Below are 12112 nucleotides of genomic sequence, written 5' to 3'. Positions count from 1 at the left end.
TTTTGTATTTTGTTGTTGCTCGGAGATTAATTAGGGTTATTAGGATGGAACAAATTCACTCTCAAAATAGGCATATCAACCTAAACCTCCAATTGGTGCAATTTTACTGATGCCAATTTATACAGATTAAAAACCTAATAGCCAAACAGTATCACTTTCTACAAGCAGCAAATGTCAATTTAGTATAATTTCGACTCGATAAATCTTGTTACTTGCAGATTTCTTGTAGCCCAAATACAAGGTACTATTAGCTGGTTGTTTACTGGTTGTTTACAGAAGCAGAGGTTTGACATGCTGCGCACTTGATAAAGCACAAAATTATCATATGGATAGCAACGTATTGCAAGTCTATGCTATGATATGGCTTGGCAACCTGCCTACATACTTACTCTAGACAAACAACTGAACAAGATATATATTGGGAAGATTCATGAATACTTGGTGACTGCTAACCCACATATTGAAACAAGGAATCAGGTCAAATGGTGATGATGCATTAATCTGCCAACGGATTTAGCATTTCAACTCTCAGAAAATTCCAATATTATTTTGAGCTACTTGTGAAAAATTCCAAGAGCAATATCATATCAAGGTATCTGATGAAGATGCAGACATTTTGAATTGAAATGGAAAATAAGAATTCCATGAGCTTTCAACTCCAAACACAAAAACATGTACAATGTATTACAAAGAAACAACTTTTCTAAAGACAACGTACTTGATATAAGTTTTCTAAACTAGCTCAGCTCTTTTCTTGACTTTGAAGGCAAGCAACAAAGGCATCAGGTGCAAGTGGATGAGCCTTCAGACCGGAAGTTTCAGCGTAGTTGACTTACGAACATTGAACACCTATTGATCACATACGAGCCACGTAGGAATTGGCCTGGGTAACATATCTTACCCAGCGGTAGGGATTGTAGGTTTTTGATTTCTTTGCAATCTGCAGGTATTTTACCTGAGTAACAATTAAGGGAAACAATTAGAACAGGAAAACAAAAAAAAATTAAATCCAATCAAACCAAATAACATTGCAAGAGTATCAAAAGGCCCTTCAACTGGCCTGTTATTGGACCTAAAGCTGGAATGGTTTTTTTTAGCTGTTCCCTTCTGACTTCTATTCAGTATTCACATACCCAAATTTCACCAGTTATTTTAAAAACGTTATTATGTATCGAGTTTGTTTCAATGTATAATTTCACATCATCAACATTATATAGAAGTCGGTATTCAACGATATTGGCTAATGTGAAAATCAATGTGGAGCAATTGAACAAAAAGGATAAATCTTTGCTACCCCAGAAGCAGCATCAGTCACATATTATAGAATTATAGAAACCAACAGCAAGGCCAATCAACAATTAAAAGCACAGCAGAAAAGGCCTTAATTAAAAGTTCCATGGAAAGAACTCGCAAACACATGAGCAAAAGTGTTACCTGTAGTCTAGAAGCATTGTACATTGGAATTGTGAAATTCATACTGACAGGTCCAGCCTCCTTTGTTAGGTTCCCTGAAATGAAAGGATGGCAACTTATCATATTTGCATATACTAGTATATATACAGCATAATCTTAAAAGAAATGAGACCATTCAAATACATAGAGAAAGCAACTAAAAAGGAAAATTTCCTACCGTGTGATTCCTGTGAAAATGTCAGTTTTGCACGTAATGTATGCTCAGCTCCACCAACAATCTGTTGACAATATTTGATTAGCAACTGGAAAAGGTTTAAATAACTGTTCTATATATTGCAACTTTCAATTGCTGCAGCCCACAATTATGTGGACAAGGAATTAAGGAAATAGCTTCACCTTCTTTAGACTCCATTCCAATCTCTTGTTAGCTTCCTTGAAATCAGCCATCTGCCCTATAGCACCAGGTTCCACATCAAAGCTAACTCTGAAAAGTATTCAAACCACCAAACACTCAGGCAAAGTCTTTGAAATCATACAAGGTCTAATTTGGTCATCGCATGGCATGCCCAACAGTTTCGTAGTTATGTAAATGAGGTAAGCTTGTAAAGAGCAGTAACTGGGATTCAGATATTAGGTCATTTAATTAAAAAAGAAAAACACTATCTGAAATAATGCATAGTTCTGTGCAAGTCAGGATCAAAGCAACAGTGCTACCTTGAGGTATAACTTGGCAAAGGCATTTGAACTAGAATAGTGTTTGCAGTGGCACTAGAAGGAAATTCAGCACGTATCTTGATAATTACTTCAGCCTATTCAAGAAATGAAGAAGGCGATTGTCAGATAATACAATGACAATATAACTTATCATGCAAGGCACACTTGTTACATGACAATACAAATATGAAGCAGATGATGATCACACGACAGCAGATGTAAAGACAATCCTCCATCTCTTCAAGTTAGAGGAAACGACCTAAAAAATAGAGGATAAGAATGACATAGACTATGAACAATAACTTTCACCACTTTGTAAATCTGCCAACAAATACAACTGAACCACATGTCAAGCATTTTGTCTTTTCTGTATGAACAGGACATAAAAAAATTGAAAAATATATCCATAGTAGTTCCATACACAAGCATCAGCATTCAGACATTCAAGAAAAAAGAACCTAGTATGGATGGATATTCAGCATCTCCACCACACAAAAATAGTGGCGCAAAACTAAATCTAATGTCATAAGAAATATTCTGAAGAAGCAAGACAGCCAAACAATCAACATCTCGAAGAATGAAACTAGATTGTCATTTCTGGGAAAAATGCACAGCTACTGACCCACTCACATATACAGGCACATATGCAGAATAACAATTTTTGTAAACCTTTTCATACAAAAAATATCAATAACATGCATAGAACCATGCTATCTTAAGATCAGCCATTGGTGGTTCTACTGCAGTTCCCTTCTCCAAGATTCAAAACTTAGAGATGCAATTACAACCATGATCATTTAAACATTCAACTCACAGCCAAAAATGAAGGAGACTGAGTTATCATCTCAGAGGAGAAGGGATATAATAGATATTTCACTCAGAAACGAATACTATACACCACCTTGAGGGCTCCAGCTTCTTCAATCAAAGCATTGACACGAAAGGGAGGTTTGAACTCCTGTGTCATACGATAATTCATAACTGAGAATTCACCATCTGAAGGTACCTACATACATAAGTGTATAATTATAATACCCTGGTAGAATGAGATTCAAAACAAAATTAGAAATAAAGCTGCACAAATCCTTCAAAATTCACTAACCAGACTTAAAGTTCTGTCTAAATCGAAATTATCAAGGTGCACAGATTCGTGGAAGTTGCAATCATCAAGTATCACTGTACCAGAACCAACAGAATTACCATATCCTGTAAAACAATGAAAAAAGGAGGGCTTTTAGCATATTAAACTTATTACGTGAGATACACTTGCCACAACTTCACAAATTAAAATTCAAAGAAACTCATAATTACCATATGCTGAACTTCCACCTCTTCCAATTGATACATCCTCATTTAAAGCTAATTTAATTTCTGGATTACCCGTAAGGTAACTTTTCATCTGAATTGTCCCGTCAATTTCTGAAGTTAATATATATCCCTGCAAAGCCAACATTGCAGTTTAAACTTAAAAACATGTAAGCCAAAAATAAGAGCAGGTGAAAGCTTTCAACAAATGTAGTATGTGTATCAATTATGACGGATTAGTATAATGCCAACTTTACAATGACAAAAAGACTGCCTATGAATCTAGAAGCCCTTCCTCCCAATAGAAAAATATGGAAAACAAGGTAGCAAAATACCAGAGCATATTTGAGCCTTTTGTTAGCACTCACATTTCTAAATTGGGAATTTAGCACACCGCAAATTTGTGCTGATCTACATGCAAAGTTGCAAACTAGCAGCCTCAAGTATCTTTTAAACTTCTTTATCATTTCATGGAACTCGAAAAATTATGAAATTTTAGAAGCTAAAAGGCACACAATTCTATATAAAAAAATATAGATCAAATAGGGTTTAAGTGCTTACACTAGAACTGAAGGTTACACTTATCTTCTCAATGATATCAACAAAAATTTCTTCTCTCTTCCTACCTCCAGGCTCATTTGCAACCACAGACTTCGTCACAGCAGTGCCAGGCATTCTTTTGTTCCCTTGCTACAAACATTAAAACGTATAATAAGCAACAAATAGTGGACTACAAAATAATTTGCAACGGAAAGAACAAAATTCGTTTTTAAAAGACATGACACTATGATTAACCCCATACCATGAAAATGGAAGCAGGACCAAGTGCAGGAACCCGTGCAGCATCAACCACAATTGGTTCATTGAATATATAGGACTTCAATACTTCTGTGGATGTTGTTTGCACATAGCCAAAATCCTGTACAGTGAGAGAATGATTCAGATGCATAGAAGCACGTGGCTGTTAACAGCTTTTCATGTAATTACCCCCGTATCTTTATAAACAATATATTATGGTTAAGGCACTTCCAGTACACGCCAAAAAGATCAAAATCTCAATTAAACCAAAAGAAAAATAGGAAAAGATGTGAACTTTTTGCATATTCATCCACAGAAATTTTGCAAAAGATTATTTAGCATATCATGAGGTTGTGTCGAGGTGGAAACAGGAAGAAGTGTAAGGAATACTTACTATGACTTCATCAAGCAACTCATAAACAAGCACAAAATTTCTTCTTAGAGATTCTTCACTTAGAATCCCAAGGTAATCCTTAGTCACACGGGCAATACGCTGAAGGAGTTCCATTATAAGAGAAGGCGATACATTAGCTCTGGTGGTTGCCACAAATAGTAGTCCAACAATCTTCACATGGAAGTAATTCACTCCATCTACATTCTGTTGACAGTATCATAGGACGAGATAAGATAAGATTTCCTTAATATAATGAATAAAAATAGTTAATTCAATGCCAACATCAAAACTAATGATACCAGTGAGACATGAAAGGCAGGAAAGCAAAGAGGGGTGGATTGAGGGATTTTACACACAATCATATAGCAATGCACTAAGCACTGAAAAGTAATTTTCACTGTGGAATTGGATCTCTACTAAAGAAAAGGGCTTATAAACATGAATAATCCACAGTCATTGGGGAGTAACTAGCAGTTCTCCCAAACCCTACTCTTAGTTATAGTGGATGACTTCTACGAGGGTGATAGGAAGACTTACTACCTAGTGGTTATTATGTGAAATTATGTTAAACTTTGGTTTCCAATTAAGGTTGTTCTGCCTCAACAGTTGTTATGAGTACTCTAAGTCTTTGGATATAAATAAATCCCTATCTCCCCTTCCGGTTGTTTAGTGGACTAGCTTTAATCTATTTTATAGCGTTAAATTGTGTTCTAAAGTATTTTATTCAAGTGACATTTTCGTCCTGACGTTATTTCCACTAGCGTCTCTAGCTCCTAAATGGACGGGGTGTTACAGTTCGTTTAAAACAAGAGCTAAATTACAGCTTCATGCATGCTCATGGAAAAGAACATCCTACTTATAACAAATTGGTTAGGATTATTGGAATGAGATGTGAACGGAATAAAGAGGTAAATGGAGAACAAGATAGATGGAGACTGATTCATTAATCCTTTTAAATATGATATGTTCCTATCTTGAGTTAATTGTATAAAGTATAAACAGACATGAGCAAGGTAATATTGTGCCATAATTGAAAAGTAGATATATAAGGTGCTAGCTGGTAATCAGTAAAAATTACAGGTAGCTGATTGATAGGGGGCCCTATCAGCCTGGAAGAATGATACAATATGCATGTATATACGTATGTGACGTTTCATACCTAAAGAGTCGATTTACTAGTCTTACCTTGCAATTATACTGGACTAGCTCAATTTGGCACATTATACTGTACTACTTATACAGCTGTGTGTGTGTGTGTGTGTGTGTGTGTGTGTGTAGAGCACCAAAAAATGTCCCAACCAAAACTAGACACCCTCTATTTGATGCACCATAGTTTTTCACAAAATCAAGTTATTACTGGGGGAGGGGAGAGAAGGAGAAAAAGAATACCTACAAAGACAGGAGGTGCCTCCTCTTCGCCATCTTCCTTCCAAAACTTAACTTTACGGAAGAAGATCTCAGTACTTCCCTTTGGCACATCCCCACGATCTGTACAAACATAAATATGAAAGCACAACATCAATATATATATCCCCAAGAATTGGCAAACAAAGGTTCTTTTGCATGCCATAATCACAGCACAGTAACAGTATCAGTTACAATTAGGCAGACTTAATTAGCCCAAGTTCAAACCTTTGCCAAATCATGGCCTTAAGTGCACAAGTGTAAAACTTGATCCTTTATGAATGATCAGAAAGAGCCTCTGATCATTAACATCAACTCATTACGCATAAAATAAAACGCAAATAAATCTTTCACTAATCACCATTTACTAATGACTCTCCGAAACCTCGATACAATTTTTTTCTCTTTATAAAACTTTCTCTTATTACTTTTTCTCTTGAACATGCGAATGCCCCGTCCTAAAACTTTTCTTAACATCTGTGTCTCTGTGATGATACCTGAAGACAGGGGAAGGCTGAGAAAACAGTACATTTGGTGAGCCATTATAGAATTAACAAAACTAAGCACTGGAAGAAATTTACTGCCAAATTTAGGAATTAGGGGATTATAGCCATTACCAAGCATGAGATTTGAAGTTGGCCAGTTGGAGCCATGGAAAAAGAGACAAATAAGATGAACTACTCCAAGTCTCAGAAGAATAATTTTATTTATAAAGCAAGAAGAGGCCCTCAAATCTAGGTTGCAGATTACACTTGACCAAAGAAAAAAAATATATAGAAAGAAACTTGTGGTATAAATATTACCATTCCAACAATAGTAACCAAGCACAGTGCATGCTCTACAAATCCAAGACATGCAATGAATGCAGACACATGATACTTTACCAACCATAGTAGCATCAATTCCATAAGAGAGCATGTTTCTTAGTTAATAACATATTTCCTTATGCAATTCAATGGGTACTAGGTTGAGTTTGCTATTTGAGTCTCTAAATTACATTGACTGATGTGTACATTTTCTTGTCTATGTATACACTCTCTCCATCCCAATAAAGGTTTCACCCTCCATCTCTCCCATAAGTGACTGTTAAACACCTTCAACCTAAGAAAATGGATAGGGATAAAAGTGAAAAAGAATACGAATGATGAGAAATTACAAAGGCTGTCTTCCAAGGAGATAAATAAAGAAGCTAAGCAATAGAAAAAATAGAACTATCATCCCAAGCCACACAAGGCATCCGTATTCCACAGAAATGAATAAACTGATAAACTTGTTGGTTGGTAAGACCAAAAGGCTAAGTGCATAAATGTTACTTATGTATTTCAAAGACTGATACAAACCTAACCCTATATATTCCACAAAATTAAACCAACTCCTGTCGTTTTAAACTCACCAAATAAATCATGAAAGAAAGTACGGAGTGATAATTAACTTCAGGATGTAAGTGTATCGAGAATTTCTAAATACCTAGATCACAAGGGGGAGTGAGCAGATGTAGAGACACTATGTTCCCAAACTTCTCATTACCTAATCTACTATTATCTCTCAAGAAGCGCTAAAGTTCAAACCTTTGTCAAAGTATGGCCTTAAGTGCACAAGTTTAAAACTTGATCTATTATGAATGATCACAAAGAGCCTTTGATCATCAACATCAATTCATTACGCACAAAATAAAACCCAAATAATCTTTCACTAATCACCATTTACTACGGACTCTCCGAAACCTCGATACAATCATCCGAAATCAACTTTTCTCATCACAATACGTACAATGCATGACAAAAGGAAGTTTCTCACCACATCACACTGAAATCTATCAGCTAAATCTGAATAACCTGACTAATCAATTGAACAACAGACTGATCAACCAAATTCGAGCAACTTTTCTTAACTCAATTAATCAGCTTAACCACAATATAAATAACAATTCCGTAAATGCAGAAATCAATATCAATTACAATTCATCAAAAATTCGGATTACATCAATCAAAATTAACAACCATCAGAACCTACCAGAAATCGATTAGGTCATAGAAATTGACAATGATATAACACAAAAATTAACAATTAAATCACAGATCTTAGATTAAATTCAATGGAAATTGACTGTAATCGAGTGATTAACAGATCTAGAAGAGGAGAGAAAAACTTACAATCTCGGAAGACGATGTTATCGCCACGTTGAGAGAGAACGAAGAACTGTGAGATCATTATCGTCGCTTTGAATCTCAACAATCTGAATTCTTGTAATTTGGTATCTGCTGTTAAAGACTGTAATTTGATGAGCTTGTTCTTCCCCTCGTCTTATTTGGGTTTTGGGACTTTACGTAAGACGAAGTAAATTTGTTTGCACTCGGGAGTGAGATGTGCAAAGGAAAAGGTGTAGAACGGGAGCTGGTAAAAAGTAATTGCGTCGTGTTCGTGTTAAGTCTCGGGTCAAATTCGTGTTGTTCACAAAATCTATCTTAAATTATGTAAAATGTCGGACGATTGTATAATTTAACCACTTTTGCTAAATTTGTCATATTCGGGTTGGTTTTATGTTGTGTCGTGTCAATTTCATGTTTTTTCTTAGTAACTTCATGTGTTGTGTCATGCTGATTTCAATCATGTGTGTCGTGTCATGTTAGAGATTGTCAACTCTAAGGGCCTGTTTAATTTACTGAACTGTACTGATTGGAGCTGAGCTGAACTGAATTGAATATTTTATGAGAGAAGGAAATTAAGAACTAAACTGAATATTTTATGAGAGAAGGAAATTATGAACTGAAATGAACTGAGCTGAGAACTAAACTGAAATTAAGCTGAAGTGAACAAGCCCTAAATTTAATTTCTTAAATTACGAGTAGTTTTTGAGATCTGATAATACCCCGTGTTATTAGCATTACTTATGCTTTTATGCATAAAAATCACTATTGAATCTCACTTTTATTAACTTGTTTTTCATTACATTATCCTTTATTCATATATAGTATACTCCATAGCATATAATATAATATGTACTCTCGCTTCTTGAAATTTCAACCAACTACTCCTTTGTCTCATAATGTTTGTACGGCCTTGTTTGTTTGGATGTAGGAAGTAGAATTTCCCATGAAATCTCAATTCCTATGAAGTTATAATTCCTAGGAATTCCCAAAACTTGTTTGGTTGGAGGTAGGAATTTCTACTTCCCATGGAAAGTTCCACTTACCCAGGGGGGACTTGGTAAGTGAATTCCTCCATTTTGTGGGAAGTAGAACTTCCTAGGAAGTTCCAATTCCTACATTATTGACAACCAAACAAGTGTGCATATATTCATTTCCTAGAAATTCTAAATTCCCATAAATTTGTTTGTCAACCAAACAAGTCGTAGGAGTAATTCTTAATTGTTGAGTTTTTTTGGAGGGGCTAGATCCATGACAAAGATAAAGGTTCTGGTTAGTTTACCCTCACAATTTTTCTCCTCAAAGTTTGTCATGCACTTACATATGGACATGATCACAAGAGACCACAATTTTACTGTCATATCCATTCTACCACACTTGATAACACCACTTTTCTCTCTTATTGACTCTTTCCAATTTAAAAGTAAAAATATACTTCACCCCTAATGAGGTAAACCACAAACAAAAGAGGGTGGAGGGATTACTTATCAATTACGCCTTGAGTCCCTTTTCGTTTGCCTTATATTGAAATTTTGTTAGTGCAGACTACAGAGTATATTGATTAAAAGATAGTTGAAGTAAACGAGGGATAAAATTAATATGAACCATTACAATGAATCTAAGAGTGTAGTAATGATCTTGTATATCCACTTATGATGTGAAAAAATTCAAATGGACAAACCAAGGTGAAACTTGAGCAAATAAAATGGAAGGATGAAGTACCATTTTGTGTGAAGATGATAGATGGTTGGCAATGTTAGAAAGTTGTTCATTAGAATAGCTAGGGTTGTTTACATGTAAATTAGAGTAGGATGAACCGATGAAGCTATCACATCTTATCTTTCTAACTTGGTTCAACATGGCGCCCCGGGCCCCACAACCACCTCGTGGCACCATAGCGCCATGTTAGCTCAACAGCAAGATGCTAGCAAGGTACCCCAAGGTACTGTAAGGATTAGTTGCAACTTGCAAGTCTTTGCAACAGAACAGAATTTTTATTACACTGAAAGTAACAAGTAAAAACCAACTTTATTTTGTCATGATGTTATTACATGTTCTTTGTATACCATAAACCTACTTTATTTTGTCATGATTTTATTACATGTTCTTAGTATACCATATGTATAACTATATTTTCTCCGGGTTATTAAGCAAAGGGTCGTTGGGAGTAGCAGTCTAAGTTGTTTCCATAGCTTACTCCCAAGATATCACAATACCTCTTATAAAACCCAATACGATCCTCCACCTTAGGATTTTGACCTTTACCACATTCGATCCCACCATTAATGATATTAGTAATCACGCCATAACCTGGTACACGGCCTGCAGCCTGGTCCGCTGCTGATGGGTTCCATCCTCCAACGATGACATTGTGGCACGAGGGCTTGTTGCCTTGTGCTGTCATCCAAAACCATACTGCCGTCTTGAATGATATGGTCGCATCAGTGGCTACTAAATCCGGGTTGTTTATAAGGTCGACTTTTATTGCTTTACCTGCTAGATCATAGTTGTAGTTGCTGCACAAGTCATGCAACAATATAAGCGACCACTCAATTACTTAAAAAAAATCAATATAAAAAATTTCTTTATTGCAACTAAAAATTAACGGAGGTGTAGTTACAGTGTTTCTTCTTTTGTTGCAACATAAACAAAGCTAGCACTTACTGGGTTAATTGGATGGGGCCTCGACCGTAGTACATTTTACCCGCCGGACATGGGTAACCAGGGTCACAATAAGCTGGTGGGTTGCCTTGTTCTCGGAGAAAACAGTAACCCCACGAATATGGGCCATCTGGTGCGGTAGCCCATCCTCCTACAAGTAAAATGCACCCAATAAAATTGTGTTTATTATAAACGGTTTAACACTTCACATGAGAATACATTAATTTATTTGGTACGCGACATTTATACTCTGTATATGTTAAAGTATACAAGACAAATAGACAATGTATATTTCTTCATAAACTTTTCATTATCAATCTTACCCACTCAATACTTAATCATCATTTATTTGTGTTAATTGTGTCAATTGAACATTTGAATTTGTCTTCACCAAAAAAAAAAAAAAAAAAAAAAATAAAAAATAAAAAAAGAAACATTTGAATTTGTATACAACTTGGTTAGAAAAATATGGTTCTTTGTGAATAATAAAAACTACTAGCATTACTCATTTACTCAAGCAATTGATCTGATGACCAAGATAAAAACCATTACTACTACAATTAAATGTCACTTTTTTTTTTAATTTCAATTGATTACAGTTTTATAGAGTGATATAGTACAATAATCTTTTGTATTTTGCTCCACCGACAGCGGAAAATAATATTACGGAGTATTAATATTCCTAAATAATAGACCACATATGATTTTAAAGATCTCGGCATAAGGTATGACTACGAATTCATTAATATAGAGTCCTTTTTGTGTTGGTTAGATCATAAAATTAAGAAACTTTTAAAATTATGAGCAATGAATCACATTAAATGACTAACCAGTAGTCTCATGAGAGGTTTGAGCCAAGAAAGCAGCAAGCTCTCTTTTGCGAGTAGTAGCATCTCCAGTGGTGCCAAACCCATTGAAAGAACGGGCAGCAGCGATGAAAGCATTATAGGTGTAAAACCCGCGACCAGGGCAGCTATTTTCATTACGGTGTTTAAGCATTTGATCAAAAAGGGCAGGGGTAATGATCGATCCAACATCCCCAGAGGCTGGGGGTGTTGGTGGGGTGGGACTAGGACCGCCTGGGGTACACTGGCTTTGACAGCCAGTGCCACAATAATCGGAAGTAGTCCCGCACCACCCGTATTGGCTACAACAAAGGCCGTTGGGGCATAGTGCACCACTGGCTTGTCTACCACATTGCTCAGCTGATATTATTCCTAGGAAGCAAGGCAAGAAAATGAGAACACATTTTACGTAGAATTTCGTGTTCATTGTG

At 35.7% G+C, this 12112-nt stretch overlaps 2 protein-coding genes across 3 annotated transcripts; both read right to left on the bottom strand.

Moving 5' to 3' along the window:
• Window positions 1–512: 512 nt before the first annotated feature.
• On the bottom strand, window positions 513–8371 carry LOC145615072 (AP-4 complex subunit mu-like). Of its 2 annotated transcripts, XM_081670147.1 has the most exons (13): window positions 8182–8371; window positions 6018–6112; window positions 4625–4828; window positions 4235–4351; window positions 3994–4122; window positions 3439–3565; window positions 3230–3333; window positions 3029–3133; window positions 2128–2222; window positions 1810–1897; window positions 1631–1691; window positions 1435–1508; window positions 513–955 (listed from the first exon to the last, which is right to left on the bottom strand). In XM_081670147.1, the coding sequence occupies exons 1-13, from the start codon at window positions 8237–8239 to the stop codon at window positions 857–859; spliced, it is 1356 nt and encodes a 451-aa protein (XP_081526273.1). In that variant the 5' UTR covers window positions 8240–8371; the 3' UTR covers window positions 513–856. The 2 variants fall into 2 exon arrangements, with proteins under 2 accessions (XP_081526273.1, XP_081526274.1); XM_081670148.1 differs by lacking the exon at window positions 8182–8371 and having other exon boundaries at window positions 6014–6112.
• Window positions 8372–10203: 1832 nt separating this feature from the next.
• LOC145615252 (basic endochitinase-like) lies at window positions 10204–12112 on the bottom strand. The gene is made up of 3 exons (XM_081670317.1): window positions 11667–12112; window positions 10840–10987; window positions 10204–10691 (listed from the first exon to the last, which is right to left on the bottom strand). The coding sequence occupies exons 1-3, from the start codon at window positions 12106–12108 to the stop codon at window positions 10322–10324; spliced, it is 960 nt and encodes a 319-aa protein (XP_081526443.1). The 5' UTR covers window positions 12109–12112; the 3' UTR covers window positions 10204–10321.

Source organism: Chenopodium album, chromosome 25 (genome assembly GCF_948465745.1).
Source record: "Chenopodium album chromosome 25, dcCheAlbu1.1, whole genome shotgun sequence".
Taxonomy (NCBI): domain Eukaryota; kingdom Viridiplantae; phylum Streptophyta; class Magnoliopsida; order Caryophyllales; family Amaranthaceae; genus Chenopodium; species Chenopodium album.
This window is presented reverse-complemented; position numbering and strand designations above follow the sequence as displayed.